At 48.9% G+C, this 20,818-nt stretch overlaps 1 protein-coding gene and 2 long non-coding RNA genes across 5 annotated transcripts in view; 1 reads left to right on the top strand and 2 right to left on the bottom strand.

The window, feature by feature from the left end:
- EFHD1 (EF-hand domain family member D1) overlaps positions 1–3,904 on the bottom strand; it is a 45,435-nt gene extending 41,531 nt beyond the window's left edge. The window contains exon 1 of one of the 2 annotated variants that reach the window (XM_025463455.3): positions 3,531–3,904. In XM_025463455.3, the coding sequence (XP_025319240.3) occupies positions 3,531–3,841 (311 nt within the window). In that variant the 5' untranslated portion in view covers positions 3,842–3,904. Of the gene's footprint in view, positions 1–3,521 lie in introns of both variants that reach the window. The other variant, XM_025463454.3, reaches the window with a different exon arrangement.
- LOC112669911 (uncharacterized) overlaps positions 3,042–20,818 on the top strand; it is a 44,552-nt gene continuing 26,775 nt past the window's right edge. Inside the window, exon 1 of the long non-coding RNA XR_004816451.2 lies at positions 3,042–3,311. This is a non-coding gene — a long non-coding RNA (uncharacterized LOC112669911). The remainder of the gene's footprint in view (positions 3,312–20,818) is intronic.
- LOC118354954 (uncharacterized) lies at positions 4,731–9,219 on the bottom strand. Of its 2 annotated transcripts, none has more exons than XR_004816450.2 (3): positions 8,847–9,093; positions 7,465–7,552; positions 4,731–4,967 (listed from the first exon to the last, which is right to left on the bottom strand). It is a non-coding gene; the product is annotated as an uncharacterized LOC118354954 (long non-coding RNA). The 2 variants fall into 2 exon arrangements; XR_007405982.1 differs by lacking the exon at positions 4,731–4,967 and adding an exon at positions 6,656–7,128 and having other exon boundaries at positions 8,847–9,219.

Raw genomic sequence — 20,818 nt, 5'->3', positions numbered from 1 at the left:
CAACCTAGGAGCCCGGGAGGCCCCAGTAAAGGGTTTCCTGGCCCAGCCCTCAGTGAGTGGCCAAGGCGGCTGTAGAGAGGGGTGAATGCAGGAGTGGGCATGGGGACAGAGGAGGGAGCAATCGGGTTTTCAAGGGGACCTACCTATGCATAGTTTAAAAGTTACTAGAGTTTTTTTTTTTTTTTTTTTTTTTTTAAGTTATACAGGATAGCAGAAAGAAGAAAACATGAAAGAGAGCCAGAAGGGAATCAGGGCTGGGCTGTGGGCAGAGCTGGGACCAAAGAGCTCCTCGGCAGGCTGCAGAGAACCAGCAACAAGACAGGTGGCACTGCCAGGCCAGGCGGCATATCCCGGAATGCCAAGCTCCAGAGCAGCCTTCCTGCGTGCATGGGGGCCCACAGCCTGCCCCAGCCTTGGCAGGACCACAGGGGCAGGCAGCCCCTTGGACTGATGGGCTCAGGCAGAGAAGGCCCTCTGGAGGGAGGTGGAGGCAGCAGGAGGGCAGGGAGCCCTGGGGAGGGAGGGGGTTGGCAGGGGGACTGGCCAGATCTAGTGACCGCAGGCACAGCAGGGCCCCTTCACGAGATGGGGGATTTGTCCATCACCCAGAGTCACTGCCACACACTCAACTGCGTCAAAAGTATCCAGGTAACAAATCTCCCAACCCAGGGCCGGCTGACCCTGGTGGGGGTAAGGGCAGCCAAGTCTCGGCTGCCTCCCAGTATGGGAAGCTGGGCAGAATCACCCAGGGGCAAAACCAATGAGCTCAGATAGTAGGTGCAGAGTTTGTGGAAGCCCAAGAGTTGGAGCAATGCAACCCCTGTTTTGTGGGGTGTGGGGAGCCTGAAGGTGGGGCAGGGCATGGGGACATAGGGCTGGAGCCAAAGTTGGGGGGATGATCTTTAGCAAAAGGCTCCCCCTTCTAGGTCACATGCCATCTCAGCAGGTCACCCATCCATCTCCCCGTTCTCACAACACTCCTTAAAAGGAGCAACAGCCACCATTCTACAGATGAAAGGACAAAAGTGGTTAAGCCCCCAGAATAAAGGGGCTTCATCCCCACTCTCCCCCACTCATGATGCATAACTGGGTCTTGACACCAGGTTTAGGGGAGTCTTTCCCACCACAGTAGGGAAAGGCAGCACTCCCCAGTGGCCCCTGCCCCGGTGGCCACAGCAGCTACCTGGCCCTCACGGGAAGGTAGCAACTTGTGAGCATCTTAGCAGCAAGAGGACCAAGGCTTGGAGGGATTATGTAGCTTGCCCAAGGTCACAGACCCGAGGCCCTCTCCGCCCTACGTCCATCGGAATCCAAAGGCGACACTGTTCCCACTGCCCTGCTGGTGTCTCCAGATACTGCTCAGCTGACTTTAACTGGAGCGGCACCTCTGCCTTTCCCGCTGTCCGGGACACAGGGGGCTGATTCCCAGGAAGGCTTCTATGCACCAGCTTGGGCCTCAGATCCCACTCCCTGATGACAGGGGCTCCCAGTCCTGCCTCAGGACACTCATGGCTGAAGGGGAGCAAAGCAGCAGGCCTGAGCCTGCCCACAATCTGGGTCCAGGATGACCTATGAAGGTCATTCACAGCCAACCCAGCACAGGACCCTCCTACTTCGGCTAGAGCCCCGACATTTGCCTGTGAAAGCCATTCTTCCCCAGCACCAAGTCCCTGCTGCTAGGATGGGGCTGTCCTCCCCCCTCCTGGGGCGGGGCACGTGGCTCAGGCCTGGCCAATGGGAGCCACAAGTTCCCCTGGCCACAGCAATTGGTTCAGAGCCAGTAAGAAACAATAGTAAAGCTAAAAAGAGAGAGAGAGAGAGACAATAAGGCCTTTGCTGTGGTTACTCTTTCCCGCTGGACTTACTGGAGCTTCTGTGGCCAGGCTGCCACCACCAAGGATAAGTCACCTGAGAATGGGGACAACAGAGAGGAAGCTGGCTTAAGATATGAGAAACTACACACCGATGGCATCATCTGAGCGCCTAGGTCTCGCCATACCTGACACCAATTGTGAGCCAATTAACCTCCTTTTCGTTTATGCCAATTTTGATTGAAAGGAACAGAAAACCCAACTTAGACTTCTTCCTGACACAGTAGCTCTGCTGGGACCCGGGACCACACACTGCCTTCCCTCTGGCCTGTTTCCTCACAGATGCCACCTTGCCGGAAGACCCTCTGTGTGGATGCCCTCTGTGACTCTTAGACAGCCAACAGACAAGCCTACCCTTTCAAAGAGTTTTCTGCAGGCGAAAAAAAGCAACAGAATAAATTAATAAAAGAAGCCGAAGTCACCGTAAAGCAGTCTGAAGGTGGAGGTCCCTAAGATGCACTCCCCCAATCCAGCTGGGCTGAGAGGAACTGCTGGGACATGAGAATAAAGGAGCCGGAGTCCTCCCAAGAGAGGCAGAACCCCAAATAAATCAAAGGGGCTCGGACAAACAATTCACCCATTGCTTTTCCATCTCCACCCAGACACTTTTTTTTTTTTTTTTGGCTGAACTCAGCCTTCCTTAATTGCCCAAATTAGTCCCACCAGGTGTGAACACCCACGAACAGTGGCTGGAAGCCAGGGAAACCAGGATGTCGGGGAAGCAGAGGAGGCAGGGAGGCTCCGGGTGCCAGCCTCTGCTGACCTCCACAGAGGCCGAGGCTGGAAGGCAGCCCAGCCTCAGGAAGGGGCCAAGGCTCCGGCCACACAGTGCCGGCCACAGAGCCTTTAAATAGAGCCTCCACGCGAGAGGACAAACACATTCCAAGGGCTTTTAAAAACGCCCCAAGCATGACCTGGCCGGAGGCCTCTGCTCCCCCAGGCATTTTTCTGGTCTCGGCCCAATTCTGGAAATAATATTAATAGCTCGGTTGGGAGCTTAGGGTGTGCAAAATACGGTATGGCCTTAAAAGGCCGGGACGAGTCCTGCCCTCAGTCTCCAGATGAGGAAACTGAGGCCCAGGGACCTCGGAGGATGCAGGATGCAAGGCCCAACAGTGGGAGCTCTCGGCGCCCCCCGCCCCACCCCCCGGCCGGGGGAGCGAGCCCCGCGGGACCCGCTGGCAGCTGTCGCGTCCGGTCCCGACGGGCGCCTCCTGCCCAAGGGGCCAGAAGGGGTCACAGAGAGGAGGCTCCCCGGACGCGCTCGCTCCAGGAACGTCCTGAGCTTTTGCAACGCGTTTAACAAACTCCCAGTTCCCAGCGCCTTGGGCGCGGGAGCCCCCGCGGGGCGGCCAAGGAGAACTTTGCTCTTTTTGTGTTAAAAGATAAAAGGACGGCGGGGCTCATCGCTCCCTGGGGAGAGAACGCTGGAGCTGGCAGGTGAGGCGCTCCGGTTCCTCGAAGTTGCGCGGCGACCGGCCCCGGGGGCGGGGAGGGGGGCGCGCGCGGGCCCGGGAGCCGGGGGCTCGACTGCCAAGGGCACCCCGGGAGCCCCCAGGGAGCCCACCCGTCCCGCGGGGCCCGGCCCCTCCCCGCTCCATCCCGCTCGGTCCGCGGGGTCCCGGGGCGCAGGGCGGCGCGGGCGCTCACAGTTTGAACCTGTTCTCCAGGTCCTTGACGAGGCGGCGGCTGAGCTCGGGGAACTCGGAGTAGGGGTGGAAGACCCTGCAGCGGCGGGGCCGCGCGGCGCCCGCGTTGATGTGCAGCCGGCGGGTGAGCTGCGCGCTCAGCTCGGCGTCCGCGCTGCCGGGGGGCGCCCGGCCCGGGAGGTCGGGCTCCGGGTCCCGCGCGGCCGGGGCGCGGGGCTCCGCCTGCGGGGGGCCCTCCTCCTCCTCCTCCTCCGCCGCCGCCGCCGCCGCCTCCCGCTGCAGTCGCCGCTGCAGCTTGAGCGCCAGCTCCGGGAGGGCCATGGCGACCCGGGACGCGGGCACGGCGGGCGGCGCGCTCCTCCGGCCTCGCGGCTCCGCGCTCTGCCCCCGCGGCCGCGGGCGGGCGGTTAAGAGGCGCGCGGGCGGGCGGGGCGGGGCGGGGCTTCGGGGAGGCGCCGCGGGGGGGCGCAGGTGCCTGCGAGGCCCGGGATGGGAGGTCCGGGCGGCGAGGGGAGCCCCGGTCCTCTCCGACCTCGCCGCCCCCGCGCGCTCCAGGGAGCCCCGGGCACCCCTCGGCCCCTGCGGAAACGGCAGCCGCGGGTCCCACGACCGTTCGGGCGGTTCCTTCCTCCTCGAGGGGAGCTGCTCGCGGCCCAGGCCCGGCTGCAGGCGGGAAACCCCGAGCGCTCCCACGGCGGCAGGTGGCACCCCGGGGTCGCCAGGTCTGGGGGCGGGAGGCGCCCGCAGGGAGCCCGGAGCTGCGTTTCCAGCCTCCGTTGAAAATAGATGTTGCTAAAACATACTAAAAATACCAAAAACAAATAAACAGAAAAGAGAGCAAGCAAGGGTAACGGGACTCGTGGCTCCCCCCCCCCCCCAGAAGCAAGGCACCAGCCGCGTGGCTTGGGGGGGCTCCAGCTTTTTCTGTGAAACACACAAGAAAGAAAAGGAAAAAAAGGAAGCTCAAGAATAAATAAATAAATAAATCAGCATTTTTATTTTATTTTTAAGATTTTATTTATTCATGAGAGACACACAGAGAGAGAGAGAGGCAGAGACACAGGCAGGGGGAGGAGCAGGCCCCACGCAGGGAGCCCAATGCGGGACTCGATCCCAGGGCTCCAGGATCACGCCCTGGGCCTGGCTGAAGGCGGCACTAAACCGCTGAACCACCCGGGCTGCCCCTAAATCAGCATTTTTAACAAGCGGGTAAAACTAGTACAGTCGTCATTCTCCCTAAGGAAGGCTGATGCGGACGGCTGCTGCATGATCAAGGCGTTGTAAGTCCAGCCTGGACCCACTGCTCAGACCACCTGGTGGGCTGCTGACCTAGTCCTGTCTGTGACTTCTGCTGAATTGGGGGGCCTGAGACCCAGGACCAGCCTTTGGTATGTGTGTACAGAGCAAGCACAGGTCCTGCCAGGGATTCAGAGGCATTTCTGGAGGCCTAGTGGGAAAAAACAAAAACAACAACAACAACAAAAACCGTTATTTAGGGGCCTCTGGCTGGCTCAGTGGGAAGAGTCTGCAGCTGGTAATCTCCAGGTCCTTGGGTGCAGAGATTACTTAAAACTAAAAATTTTAAAGTTATTTAAAATGAAAAAGTATTAGAGAAATATTAAGGTTGTTTTTTTTTTAAGATTTTATTTATTTATTCATGAGAGAGAAGCAGAGATGTAGGCAGAGGGAGAAGCAAGCTCCATGCAGGGGGCCCAATGTAGGACTCGATCCCAGGACCAAGCCCTGAGCCAAAGGCAGATGCTCAATGGCTGAGCCACCCAGGCATCCTGAGAAATATCAAGTTTTCAAATGAAGATATCAAACTCTTTTCACATTCCTTCTAAGCAATTTTACCCAGTTCTGCAAAAGCAGCCTTTTTTATATCAGATGCCAATTGCTTGAAATGGCAATTAATGAATCCCTTTATATATATATTACAGAGTGCTACCCTTCCTGACCTGATGGTATGAAAAGATTTTATTTATATGACAGAGAGCACAAGCAGAGGGAGCAGCAGGGGGGGGGGGGAAGCAGGTTCCCCACTGAGCAGGGAGCCTGAAGCAGGACTTGATCCCAGGACCCTGGGATCATGACCTGAGCTGAAGCTATCTTCAGCTTAACTGACTGAGCCACCCAGGTGCCCCGAGAGTGGATTTTGAATGCAATTCAACTTTGTCGTTTAAGTGTTTCTAAAGGAGGAAGCACTCTTTTTTTTTAAAGCTTTCTTTAATGTTTGGACATGGACAAACACCTATCATCCCATCACTACAATCAAGGTCATAAAAATATCCATCATCTCCTAAAGTTTGCTTGTGCCCTTTTGGTTTTTGTTTTGGGGAGCTTTTTGGGAATGCTGAACGTGAGATTTACCCTTTGAAATTTTAAAATCCATTTACTGTATGCTATGTGTTAGACAGTGGATCTCTAAGGATATACTTTTGCAGAGTGTTCTGTAAAGTATGAGCTGTCACCTGGGTGCCATTCAAAAGACATATCACTTGCAAGGGACAGAGATTGGGGGCTGTGCCCACCAGCCATCCCCCAAGCTTCCTTGCCGCTGAGGTAGTGGAGGATGGAACACCTCCTGGGCGGTGCCCACCCCTGGCAGCAAAGCCACAGATACCCTGATGCTCACCAGGCAACACCTAGCCACCCCTAAAAATGAAGTCTCAATATCTCATTAGTGACACAAGGTGAATCACCATAACTGCCATGGTTGAAAAAGCCCTGCTCCCCATCTCCCCTTCTCCAGTGTCTAGCTGGGTGTCTGACAAAGTCAAAACAGGATTGCTGAATGATGGGTCAGTATCGGTATTTACTATGCAAACATGACCCACGTTTTGTGAAATAAATTTCTAAAAAAAGAGTAAAGGGACAGGGACCAAATTATGAATAGTTGTAAATGCTAGAAGTCAGATCATTTCCATTCTCTTTTTTAATTCTAATTTTTCTGTATTGTTTATAGTGAGATTATAAACTGTTATAATCAGAAAACAAAAATTGTTTAAAATGAAGAGGTACCCCCATAAATAAATATAAATAAATAAATAAATAAATAAATAAATAAATAAATAAATAAAATGAAGAGATACCAGAGGGTGGATATTTGCCACAGAGCAGCTGAAAGCGCTTCACCCTACATCATCCCATGAGCTTGTTAACATTCCTCCAGGGTGGCTAAAGGACCTTCTGCATTTCATAGAGATCAAATGTATTTTAACCTTTTTGCATAGACTTCTTTTTCAGTGTTTGCTGTGTAACAAACACTCCCCAAACCTGGTGGCTCTAAACAGCAATATTTACTTTGCTCACAAATCTGCAGTTTGGGCAGAACTTCATGGGAAAAAAATCTCTTTTCTGACCCACCTGGGGTAAACAGGAGCGACTCCAGGGCAGGGGCAAGAATGAACCTGAAGGCTCCTTCCGTCACCGATACAGAATTGATGCTAATACATCAATTAATGCATTAGCCATCAATGAATGGCTAATGCTTGGTTCTTCCTTAGGCTGTTGGCTGGAACACCTACACACGGCTTCTTCATGTGGTCTAGGCCCCCTTATAACACAGTGGCTGGGAGCCCAGGTCAGCCTTGCAAAGAGGGAGTCGCCTTTAAAAAAAAATTTATTAATTTATTTGAGAGAGAAGGGGGTGGAGGAGGAGCAGAGGGAGAGGGACAAACAGGGGCCGGATGGGGCCCCAAACGGGGTTCCATCCCATGACGCTGAGATTATGACCCGAGCCAAAATTAAGAGTTGGAGGCTTAACACACTGAGCCACCCAGGTGCCCCAAGGGAGTCGCCTTTTATGATGTGGGCTCAGGAATCACATAGCTGAACCCTATTAGTCAAGGCAGCCACAAAGGAGAGGGAATATAAATCTCCACCTCTCAGTGGAGGAGTGACAACATCACATCTAAGAATAGCCAGTGAGATGGGATACATACTGTTGTGGCCATCTTTGGAAAACACAATTTGCCTGTTCTCCCTCCGCAGATCCCTGCCGGATTGAGTCCTATTCCGGTTCTGTGGCATCTGGACAAGAACAGATAAGTCTTTGAGTCTGGATGCGTTGCTACAGATCTCTGCGCCCTCTGGGAAGGGCTGACCTGCAAGTCATACAGAAGATGGAATGAACTAACTTCCAGAAAGGGAAAAACCTTTCTGAGAGAGCAGAAAGCTGGAGACACTTCCATCCCTGGAGGCAGAATGCCTCCTGCTTGTGTTTCCATTAACAACTTCTTTAAAAAAAAAAAAAAAAAAAGATTTTATTTATTTATTCATGAGATACACAGAGATAGAGGCAGAGACATAGGCAGAGGGAGAAGCAGGCTTCATGCAGGGAGCCTGACATGGGACTCAATCCCAGGACCCCGGGATCACGACCTGAGCCAAAGGCAGACACTCAACCGCTGAGCCACCCAAGAGTCCCCCAACTTTAACAAGTCAAAACCTCAGAGCTTGGATTTGTGTTATTTTTTTTTAATCTTGTTTTAAAGATTTTATTTATTTATTCATGAGATACACACAGAGAGAGGCAGAGGGAGAGGCAGGCTCCCCGCCAGGAGCCCAATGAGGGATAAGATCCCAGGATCCCGGGATCACGACCTGAGCCAAAGGCAGATGCTCAACAACTGGTGCCCCTCGGTGCCCCTCAGATTTGTTTTAGAAAGAACTGTTTGGGGGCACCTGGATGGCTCAATCAGTTAAGTATCGGACTCTTGATCTCAGCTCAGGGCTTGATCTCAGCGTCATGAGATCCAGCCCCACATTAGGTTCCAGACAGAGCCTACCTAAAAAAAAGTTGGTCCCTTAAAAATTAAGTCATTATTGATGCCATATGCTCTTCCCAAGTTTCTTCATCCTATCCAGCGTTGAAGTGAAAATTTTCTAAAATTAGACCATGATGATGGTTGCACAACCCCTTGAATATATGAGAACCACTGAACTGTACATTTCAAAAGGATGAATTTTGTGGTTATGTGAATTATATCTCAATATACCTGGTATTTTTTAAAAATGGCAATAATAATCTGTTGCTTCTTAAATAATGTCAGTGAGAAGAACACTGTTTTCCATCTTAGTATATGTCTTTTTTTTTTTTTTAGAGAGAGAGAGAAGCAGGGTGGGGGGAGTAGGGAGGAGCAGAGGGAGAGAGAGAATCTCAAGCAGAATCCCCACTGAGCGTGGAGCCCGTCTCAGGGCTCAACCCCACAACCCTGAGATCCCAAGCCCAGCAGAAATCAAGAGTCGGACACCCAACCCACTGAGCCACCCAGGCGCCCCAAAACTCAAATATTCTTGATAGCAAATACTACCAATTGTTTACCATGAAGCAACAGGCTCACTTGGTTCATTGTTCAATGAAGTGTCTCCAAGTATCCCACTGTCAATAACCGCAGTTCGTCAGTTGTTCTTTCACAAAAGAAGTAATGTTCCCTGGCAAAGGGGGCTAGTTCAGCTCACAGCTCAATCAATAGTGCAAGTGCTTTTCTCGAATGACTACTACACTTTGGTAAGAGAGCCCCAAAATGAACTCACGCTTATCTGGTCAATTAATTGACGACAAAGGAAGCAAGAATGTACACGGGTGAAACGGAAGTAGTGGGACCTCTCAGCACTAACTCAGGAAACCAAGTGGCGAAACCTGGTGTCAAGGCCAACTGCTGGGCATCCCGAGGGAGCCGGGCGGATCCAGAGCCCAGCTCTAGGCTGGGTTTGCCAACACTGCTGCTGAACAAACTCAGATAAACTCATCACAACAGAAACGAATAACTCCAGAGACTTTTTGAAGGTTTTGGACAAGAGATAAGGAGAGATTGATTTCAGGTGGCTACAGCCAGGGGGAGGGGGCAGGCTCAAGCTTTGACAACCTGCCTCTCTGCCAGCAAGATGGACATGGAAAGTTCTATAGGAGAGGTTCAGGCAGGTGCAAGAGAACAGGCAGAGAGTGCGTGGTCACTGGTGCAGGCTGGTTTGTGTTTAGCCCTTGATCTTGGGCAGGGAAGGGGACTGTGCGGGGTCCATTGCTAGGCATTCCATTGCTATCAGGGCTTCTCTGGCAGTTAGAACGTTCCAGTCATTGCCAAAGCCTCAAGAAAGTGGGATGAGAAATAATTGGTGTGGACTATGGTTGAGCTAGAGGGCTCATTGACAATGGGGAGAAGACAGTCTCCAGCAAATGGTGCTGGGAACACTGGACAGCTACATGTGAAACAATGAAACCAGACCCCTTTCTTGCACCGTATGCAAAAATAAACTCATGGATTAAGGACTTAAATGTGAGACTTTGAAACCACAAAATTCCTAAAAGAAAACATAGGCAGTGATTTCTTTGACATTGGCCATAGAAACATTTTTTTCTAGGGATGCCTGGGTAGCTCAGTCAGTTAAGCATCCTATCCTACTCTTGGTTCTGGCTCAGGTCATGATCTCGGGGTTGTGAGGTCGAGCCTTCAACCGGCACCACACTCAGTGGAATCTACTGGAGATTCTTTCTCTTTTCCTCTTCCTCCTCCTCTGCCCCTTCCCTCAGCTCGCTCGCATACACTCTCCCTCTCAAATAAATAAATAAAATATTAAGAAAAAAAAGAGAAACATTTATCTAGATGTGTCTCCTCAGGCAAGGGAAACAAAAGCAAAATTAAACTATTGGAACTACACCAGAATAAAAAAGCTTTTGCACAGTGAAGGAAACCATCAATAAAACAAAAGGCAACTTACTGAATGGGAGAAGACATTTGGAAATGATATATCCTAAAAGGAGTTAGTATCTAAAATATATAAAGAATGTATTAAATTCAACGTTTAAAAAACCCCCAAATATTCCAATTAAAAATGGGCAGAGGACATAAATCAATATTTTCCCAAAGAAGACTTGCAGAAAGTCAACAGACACATGAAAAGATGCTCCACATCTATCAGTAGGGAAAGGCAAACCAAAACTACGATGACATATCGCCTTACACCTGTCGAAAGGGTTAGAATAAAAAACACAAGAAATGACAAGTGTTAATGAAGATATGGAGAGAAAGGAACTCTAGTGTGCTGTTGGTGGGGTGTAAGTTGGCACAGCCACTGTGGACAACTGAATGGAGGGTCCTCCAAAATTAAAAAATTAGAGGTACCTGCCTGACTCAGTGGGTACAGCATGCAACTCTTGATCTCAGGGTTGTAGGCTCAAGCCCCACGTTGGGGATAGATATTACTTAAAAAATAAAATCTTAAGGGTGCCTGGGTGGCTCAGTTGGTTAAAGGTCTGCCTTCAGCTCAGGTCATGATCCCAGGTCCTGGAATCAAGCTCCTTGCTCAGCAGGGGTTCTGCTTCTCCTTCTCTCCACTCATGCTCTCTCTCTGTCTCTCTCCAATAAATCTTTTTTAAAAATTAAAAAAAAATCTTAACAAAATTAAAATAGAAATACCATATGACTCAGTAATTCCACTACTGTGTATTTCCCCAGAGAAAATGAAAACACTAATTCAAAAAGATATAAGCACCCCTATGTTTTTTCTTTGGTTTTGTTTTGTTTTAAAGACTTTTTTTTTTAAGATTCTTAAAATTTATTTGAGAGGGAGAACATGAATGAGGAGGAAGAGGGGCAGAGGGAGAAGCAGACTCCCCACTGATCAGGGAATCTGACATGGGGCTTCCTCCCAGGACCCTGAGATCATGACCTGAGCCAAAGGCAGACGCCTAACCAATTGAGCAACCCAGATACCCCAAAAGATTTTATTTTTAAATAATCTCTACACTTCAGAGGCAGCCAGGGTGGCTCAGTGGTTTAGCACCGCCTTCAGCCCAGGGCGTGATCCTGGAGACCTGGGATCCAGTCCCACGTCAGGCTCCCTGCATGGAGCCTGCTGCTCCCTCTGCCTGTGTCTTTGCCTCTCTCTCTGTGTGTCTCATGAATAAATAAATAAAATCGTAAAAAAAATCTCTACACTTCATGTGTGGCTCAAACTCACAACCCTAAGGTCAAAAGTTGCATGCTAGGCACCCCTGCATCCGTACGTTTATTGCAGCATTATTTACTTGTTTGTTTATTTATTTTTAAAGATTTCATTTATTTATTCATGAGAGACACAGAGAGAAGCAGGCTCCATGCAGGGAGCCCAACGTGGGACTCGATCCCGTGTCCCCAGGATCACACCCTGGGCTGAAGGCACCGCTAAACCGCTGAGCCACCAGGGCTGTCAGAGGCAACCACCTTTTAAAGGATTTTACACCACCCTGGAAGGAGCCCTCCACCCTTGCCCTCGTGTTAGATAGATGTCAAAACCGCAATTGGATGACAGGCACACAGAGGGCTAATCAGTAACAGAGCCCGCCGGCAAGCCCCTAATAACCCCTAGACTTGGAAACTCCGGTGGCAACCCTCTTGGGTCCCCTCCATCTTCGAGAGCTTTGTACTCTTCCTCGATAAGCCTTACTGTACTCTCAAAAAACTTTACTTTGCTGCCCAGCACTCTTCCTCTGGTCTACCTCTTCATTCTTCAAAGCAGGGTGACCAAGAACTGTGGGGGCTAAAGGAAAAGAAATGCTGTAACACCCATAAGTCCCTGCCCTCATGGCCTACATGGGGGGGGGGGGTAGTCAATAAGATGAATGTATTAGGTGATGATAAAGACCAAGGCAGAAATAAAGCAGAACCAAGTGTAAGATGTGGGAGGGAAATAGGTTGCAGCTTCAGATAAAAAAAAAAAAATTAGGGATCCCTGGGTGGTGCAGCGGTTTGGCGCCTGCCTTTGGCCCAGGGCACGATCCTGGAGACCCGGGATCGAATCCCACATCGGGCTCCCGGTGCATGGAGCCTGCTTCTCCCTCTGCCTGTGTCTCTGCCTCATTCTCTCTCTCTCTCTCTGTGACTATCACAAATAAATAAAAAATTAAAAAAAAATATTTAAAAAAAAAATTAAAGATGTTATTTATTTATTCATGAGAGACAAAGAGACATAGGCAGAGAGAGAAGCAGACTCCCCACAGGGATGAAGGACTGTAGCTCAGGACCCCAGGATCAGGACCTGAGCCAAAGGCAGCTGCTCAACCTCCCTCAGGTGGTAAGCACTGCCCGAGCCAGGGAGACCCTGCACGAGGGACCCCAAGACCTCGGTGGACTTGACCCCCACGGCCCACCTGCATGCACCCACTGACCTCCATCCCATATTTTCCTTATATAAACCTGGGAGCATTTTCGGCACTTCTGAGACCATCTTCGAGCTGCTAGTCTGCTGTCTTGCGGTGTTGGCCTCACTGAAACAATTCCTTTCTTGCTTCACCACCGCTGGTCCCCCTGCCTTTGGATTTTGTCAGCAGTGAGTGGCTGAACCTGGTCTTTTTGGGACCCCCGGAGCCAGGCGCTCTTGCACCCCTGCGCCCAGCTACAAAATGGCCAGGAGGAGTCTCCTCTGGGAGGCACATTTAAATAATGGCCAGCAGGGGCACCTGGGCGGCTCAGTGGATGAGCATCCACCTTTGGCTCAGGTGTGATCCTGGGGTCCCGGGATCAAGTCCCACATTGGGTTCCCCGCAGGAAGCCTGCTTCTCCCTCTGCCTGTGTTTCTGCCTCTCTCTGTGTGTCGCTCATGAATAAATAAATACAAATCTTTAAAAAAAAATAATGGCCAACCCCAAGAGCCAGTTTCAGGTCTTTGTTTTTGTTTGAGAAACCCTGAAAGTGACTCCTGTCTGTCCCCAGTGGAAAGCCCACAGGCTCTCCCTAAATGGGATTTCTCCCCTTCCTCTTTTAGCCAGGAAGTGTAAAAGAATCCCTAACCGGGCCTTGCCTCCTCGGGACCCCCTGGCCAGGCCCTGGAAGGCCCCCCGCTGGCACGGCGGCAGAAGAAGGTGCTGGCCCAGAGCTATGGAGCAAAACCCTGGGAGCTTTTTAAACCTGACTCCAAGCTGCAGGCCAGACCCAGAGGCTCCAACCCCAGGTGATGATGCCTGGTCCCCAGGCCCCTGAGGCACCAGGTATCCATGTCTGTGGCCTTGGGGACTTATCAGGGAGCCCCCCCCAGGGGGCAATGTGCTCAGACTCAGGTTCCCTGGGTGGCCTCAGCATTCTGCTCAGAAGACAAAGAGACTCCAGACAGCAAAAGCTGCTAACAGAGAAAATATTCACCTCCCTATTTCTCACCCGATAGAAGCCACAAAGAACTAGGAGTGGGTCCAAATGAATCCTACAAGGTTGGACACCCCCCGCCCCCTACCCCGGCCTAGAGATTCCTGGCAGTGGCTGTCAGAAGCTAATCCCACCCTGGCCCACCTTCTCTCCACCCAAGCCCTTCTGGGTTGGTGCCACCCCGGGGAGCCTTTTCTTCCCAAAGCTCCCTCTGTCCGTCAACTGTTGGTCCCCTGAGACCTCTCTCTTCTCTCCCCTCCTCCCATCTCAGGCCAACCCAGCGCTTGTCTGGAACGGCAGTGGGTGACAATGCCTCCACTTATGGGGCCTCAGCCCGGAGGGGTTGGTCCACATTAATGCTGTCCAGGAGGAACAACTCATATTTTTAATTTCAGAATGTGTATTTTGTACTTTAAATTTCTTTAAAGTAAAAGAAAACAGGTGAAATTAATTTCCATAATGTTTCATTTAGCCCCATACACGCCACATGTTATCTTTTTAATATTAGTCAATATAAATATCAGTCAATATAAAAAATATTGAGACATTTTACATCATTTTATTTTGTAGCAGGGCTTCAAAATTTGGGGTGTGTTTTACACTTACAGCTCCTCTCCATGAGGGTAGCCACCTTTCCAGGCCCAGCAGCAGCTGTAGCTGGTGGCTACCGTCTGGGGTTACTCGACGCTCGGAGCGGTCTGCTCCCGGGCGCTGACCCTCAACTGGGGAAGAAGATCTGCCGCTGAAGACATTCCTGTCTGGCCTCCTCTCTGGCCTCCACTCCCTGGGTGGCTCAGGTCGTTATGGCAGGGTCCTAGGATCGAGCCCCACCTGGGCTCCCTGCTCAGTGGGGAGCCTATTTCTCCCTCTCCTTTAGCCTCTGCCCGCTTCTCTCCCTACTTGTGCTCTCTCATGCACTCTCTCTCTCTCAAATCAGTAAATAAAATCTTGAAAACAACAAAAAAAGATCGGACAAAACTTAGCTTGACTGGATGTGGACAATAAATACTCTCACACACCACTGGCAAGGGTGTAAATTGGCACAACCCTTTGAAGATTCGCACATTTTACTACTAGTGGGTATATATGTTAGAGGAATTCACACAAATTCAGAGACAAGAATCCAAGGAAACATGCTTAAACATTTTTAAAAAAGATTTTATTTATTCATGAGAGACACAGAGAGAAAGGGGAGCGTCTGCCTTTGGCTCAGGGCAAGATCCCGGAATCCAGGATCAGTTCCGCATCAGGCTCCTTGCAGGGAGCCTGCTTCTCCCTCTGCCTGTGTCTCTGCCTCTGTCTCTGTGTGTTTTTCATGAATAAATAAATATAATCTTAAAAAAAATAAAGTAAATAAATAGATCTTTAAAAATGCTTATACCTATTGATGGAATTCAAGAAACACTACCCCAAAATATGGCAACTGGGCATATTGAATGTTTTTTTAAGAAGATTTATTATTATTTTTTAATTTGATAGGGAGAGAGAGAGAGAGAGGAGAGAGAGAGAGAGACAGAATGCATGGGGAGGGGAGAGGCAGAGGGCGAGGGGGAGAGACAATCTCAAGCAGACCCTGCGCTCAGCTCAATCTCATGACTCTGAGACCATGACCTGAGCCGAAATCAAGAGTTGGACACTTAAAGCCACCCAGGCGCTCCTTGAATATTTTAAATTGAAGGACTTTGAGAAATGGAAGGTGCAGGAAGAACTTTTTGACCTTTCCCTGAACCAAGTCATAGACTCCGATTCCCAGAGGAAGGGGTATCATCTCCAGGATGCCAAGAAGATTTAAACAAACCAGACTTGTCTCCCCCGTTTCACTACCCTGAGCTCACACCCCTTTGTCTTATCACGTTTTTACATGATTTTTCACTCTTCATCACCATCAGATCCAGCATCAAAATGTTCAAGTGTAATTTTGGGTCTTCATTTTCTTGTCTTCACAAGAAAGAAGATTCATGTCACATAAAACTTACATTAGATAAATGTGTATGGTTTTCTCCTGTTAATGTGTTTTTTTCTTTTTAAGATTTTATTTATTTACTTTAGAGAGTGAGTGAGAGAGAGAGAGAGAGAGCAGGAGCAGGGGGAGCAGTAGAGACAGAGGGAGAAGCAGGCTCCTCGCTGAGCAGACACCACAACGTGGGGCTCGATCCCAGGACCCTGAGATCATAACCTGAGCCCAAGGCAGACACTCAACTCACTGAGTCATCCAGGAGCCCCTAATCTGTCTTTTGTTACAGGGCCCCAGCTGAGAACCTAGGAGATATTTTCCCTGCCCTTTTACTGCATTGTCATAGGAGGCAAAAAAATGGAAAAACCACAGGTATATTCATCAATTTGAATGACTCACAAAAATAATGTTGAGTAAAAAAGTTGCAAAAGAACAGATATATTCTGATGGATACCAAACAGAAATGCACACGTGTGCCCTGAAAGACATGCATCATAATGTTCATGGCAGCTTTAAAATTTAAAAAACAAAACAAAACAAAAAATAAATAAATAAATAAATAAATAAATAAATAAATAAATAAATAAAAAAAAAATAAAAAAAAATTTAAAAAAATGTTTTAGGGATCTCTGGGTGGCGCAGCGGTTTGGCGCCTGCCTTTGGCCCAGGGCACGATCCTGGGGACCCGGGATCGAGTCCCACGTCGGGCTCCCGGTGCTTGGAGCCTGCTTCTCCCTCTGCCTGTGTCTCTGCCTCTCTCTCTCTCTCTCTCTCTCTCTCTCTGTGACTATCATAAATAAAAAAATAAATAAATAAATAAATAAAAAATAAAAAATGTTTTAAACTAAATTTAATTTAATTTAAAAAAATGTTTTAAGTTTTTATTTGTAAGTAATTTCTACACCCAATGTGTGGCTTGAACTCATAACCCTGAGATCAAGAGTCACATGCTCCATCAACTGAGCCAGCCAGGTACCCAATGGCAGCTTTATTAATAAAAGCCCGAACTGCAAACAACCCAAACGTCCATTCATGGCAAAATGGATGGCAAATCCCTGCATTACAATGCTCTATGCCAAAGAAAATGAACTGCTTGAACACATAACACAAACAAGGTGAGGAGAAAGAAGCCGGACATAAAAGAGTATACCCTGAATGTTTCAATAAAGTTCAAATCAAGCAAAAGTTATGTTCCGTGTTAGAAGTCAGGAGTAAAGGTTGGGGGAGCAACTGGGAGGGGGCACAGGAGGTGTGCCTGAGTTCCTGGTAGGGTTCTTTTTTTAAAAATTTTTATTTATTTATTCATGGGAGACACAGGGAGAGGCAGAGACACAGGCAGAGGGAGAAGCAGGCTCCCCGCAGGGATGAGGGACTCGGTCCCAAGACCCCAGGATCACGATCCGAGCTGAAGGCAGACGCTCAGCCGCTGAGCCACCCAGGGGCCCCTCCTGGTAGGGTTCTGTTTCTTGATCTGGGAAGAAGATCCCCTGAAGGCACCCTGGGAGCGGTGCCTTCTGCAAAACTTCACCAAGCAGCGTGCTCATGATTTGTGTACTTACTTTTTTGTATTTACGTTTGTGGTGGTTTTAAAACATGACCACAAATGACTTGACACTCCTCCCATTGAGAGGTGGGGTCTAGGTACCCTCCTCCCCTTGTACTTGGATGTGCTTCTGCTACAGGTGGATCAAAAGACCATGATGGAAGGAATGTGGCATCACTTCCAAGAAGGAGTCATAAAAGCCCGCGCTGTCCCTCCTTGCCTGCTGGGAACACTCCTTCTTGCCATCCTGAGTCACTCTGCAAGAAGTCTGGCTACTTTGAGCTGCCAGACTGGAGGTACCACCTGCAGCGCTGCAGTCTCCAGGCCCAGCAGAGGCTGTCCAGTCCAGGAGCCACATATGTGAGTCAAGAAATAGTTTCAGGGGCCTCTGGGTGGCTCAGTTGGTTGAGTGTCTGCCTTCAGCTCAGGTCATGATCCCAGGGTCCTGGGATTGAGCGCTGTGTTGGGCTATCTGCTCAGCGGGGAGTCTGCTTCTCCCTCTGCCCTTCCCCTTCTTGTGCTTGAGAGCGCTCTCTTGGTCTCTCTCAAATAAATAAAATCTTTTTTTAAAGATTTTATTTATTTATTAATGAGAGACACACAGAGAGAGGCAGAGACACAGGCGGAGGGAGAAGCAGGTTCCACGCAGGGAACCCGACGTGGGACTCGATCCCGGGACTCCAGGATCACACCCCGGGCTGAAGGTGGTGCTAAACCTCTGAGCCACCAGGGCTGCCCAATAAATAAAATCTTAATAAAAGAAAATAAAAGGAAATCATTTCAGATGAGTACTCTCCAGCTCCCACTCCTCCAGCCCAAACTCCTGACCCAGAGAGCCCATGAACATAATAAAATGGTAGTGGCTGTGTTACATCACTAAGCTTTTTTTTTTTTTTTTAATTGTGGCGAAAAACACGTAAAAGAAATGTATCATTTTAATCCTTGTTAAGTGTACAGCTCAGTAGTGTTAAGTATATTCACATAGTTATGCAACTGATTCCAGAACTTTCTCACCTTGAGAAAAGGAAACTCAGTGGGGAGTCTGCTTCTCTTTCTCTCTCTCTCTTCCTCTCCCCCCTGCTCATGCTGTCTCTCAAATAAGTAAATAAATATTTTTTAAGGACTTTATTTATTTGACAGAGAGAGAGAGAGCACAAGTAGGCGAGTGGCAGATAGAGGGAGAGGGAGGGAGAAGCAAGCCCTCCGAAGAGCAGAGAGCCCGATGCGGACTCGATCCCAGGACCATGGGATCATGACCTGATCCAAACGCAGATGCCCGACCAACTGAGACACCCAGGCACAGCAATAAATAAAATCTTAAAAAAAAAAAGAGAGAGAGATCATATGCATTTGTCCTTTTTAGGTGACTGGCTTATTTCACTTAGCATCCTGTCCTCAAGTTTTATCCAGGTGGTAGCATGTGCCAGAGTCTGCTTTCTTACCAAGACTGAATAACACTCTATTGCACACACATACCACGTTTTGCTGGTCTCCTCTTCCGCTGATGGACACTTGGGTTGCTTCCACCTTTTGGCTGCTGTGAATAATGCTGCCGTGAACCTGACACGTCACTAGTTTCAAGGTGGCTTGTTACACCACAGCAAACAGCTGGAACGATGTTGGGCCTCACTAAAAATTAATTAAAGAAAAAAAGTGACTACACTTAAAAAAGAAGGTGTTCCCCAGCAAAATATTCCTACAAATATCAGGCAACATGCAGACGCTCAGGGAATGCAGCACCATGACCTCTTCTCGAAAAAACAAACCTTGTCTGTGCCAGACAGCACCAGCCAGAGATAAATCCAAATAAACAAGACCAGGCATGGAGAAGCTGTAAGCAGAAGGTCTGGGGTGAGTACAAAATCTACTTAAATACGAAGATTAAAGAAAGGAGGGAATCATGATTACTTGGATGGAGATAGACGATATAAACTTAGATCTTGTAAAAAAAAAAATGTAAAAACACATACCATCTACCACTAGATGTAACCACGTCTGTAGGCCTGTATCTAGTTGTACTCGTAACTGGACACATTTGAAGAAGGTGCCCTGGAGATGGAGGGATGTAACAGTATGATGTCTTCCTCGAAATACCAGAAAAGCAATCAACTGTATCTACTCTTGAACTTTGGTGGGCACACCTCCTATCCCGGCCATGCCACCAGCTCCAGCGTCCTTCCTCCCTCCACCAAAGGGGCACATGCACAAGGCAGAGAAGTGAACCCTCATGGGGGGTCAGTGGGCCCCCCAGAGCCCTGGTAACCTGGATCTCTTTTCTGCCACCTTCCATTGATTTTGCCTATTCTAGAATTTATATTTAACCAGAGGCATGGGGGCACCTCGGTGGCTCAGTGTTGAGCATCTGCCTTTGGCTCAGGTCATGATCCCGGGGTCTTGGCATCGAGTTCCATATAGGGCTCCCCACAGGAAGCCTGTATCTCCCTCTACCTGTGTCTCTGCCTCTCTCTGTGTCTCTCATGAATAAATAAGTAAAACCTTTAAAAAATAAAAATAAACGGAGGCATATAGTTTATAGGCTTTTTCCATTCAAAATGATTTTGAGATTCATTCAGGTTGTTATGAGTATGAGTCTGGCAGTCTGGGTTCTTTATTTTAGGGCTGAACAGTAGTCCATTGTGTGGGGACACCAATTTATCTACTCATCATTCATGGAGGATGCTATAGGCTGAATTTTTTGCTCTCCCCCATTCACATGTGATGGTATTTGGAGGTGATTAGGTCATGAAGGTAAAGCCCTCCTGAATGGGGTTAATGCCTTCTAAAAGAGACCCCAGAGAGATTCCCCTCCTACTTCTGCCAAGTGAGGACACAGCGAAGAGATGTCCCTCTAGGAACCAGGAAGCAGGCTCCCACCAGACACCAAGCCTGCCAGCACTTTGACCATGGACTTCCCAGACTCCAGGCCTGTGAGATATAAAATTCTGTTGTTTATAAGTCCCCCAGGCCGTGGTATTTTGTTACAGCATCCCTAATGGAATAAAACAATGAGTATTGGGATTGTTTTCAATTTAGGGCTATTACTTGTAGAGCTGCTGGGGAAATTTGCCTGTGAGTCTTCCTGCGGACATATGCTTTCATTTCCTCTGATGACTTAGGAACGGGCTGGCTTAAGTTAAATGTTATGTTTCAATTTTTAAGAAGCTGCCAATCTGTTTTCCAAAATGGTGTAGTATTTATATTCCTAGAGACAGTGTATGAGGGCTTTATTTACTCCATATCCTCCCCATACTTGGCATGGTTGGTCTTTCAAATGGTTGCCATTCCAATGGGTGAGTAATGGTGTCTCACTGTGGTTTTAAGTAGTGTTTCCCTAATGACTAACAACAGTGGCCAGTTTTTCTTGTCTTTATTGGCCATCTATAGATCTTCTTTGGTGAAGTGTTCAAACCTTTTCCCATTTCTTTTGGGTTGTTTGTGTTATCCTGGAGTTGTAAAAGCTCTTTATAGTTTCTGATTACAAGTGCTTTGCCAGATATACATATTGTGAATATTTTCTCCCAGTCTGTGGCTTGCCTTTTAATTTTCTTATTGGTGTTTTTGGAAATTCATGTTTGTTTTTGTGTCAGTAAAATATCCAAAAGAGGGAGAAGTTCAGTGCAGGGGTGGTGCTCCAAGCCCAGCCGACTGGGTGTCACTCAGCAATCCAGATAAAGTGAAGCTGA

Source organism: Canis lupus, chromosome 25 (genome assembly GCF_003254725.2).
Source record: "Canis lupus dingo isolate Sandy chromosome 25, ASM325472v2, whole genome shotgun sequence".
Classification (NCBI taxonomy): Eukaryota; Metazoa; Chordata; class Mammalia; order Carnivora; family Canidae; genus Canis; species Canis lupus.
The sequence above is the reverse complement of the archived record's forward strand: the minus strand, read 5'-3'. Positions and strand labels throughout refer to the sequence as shown.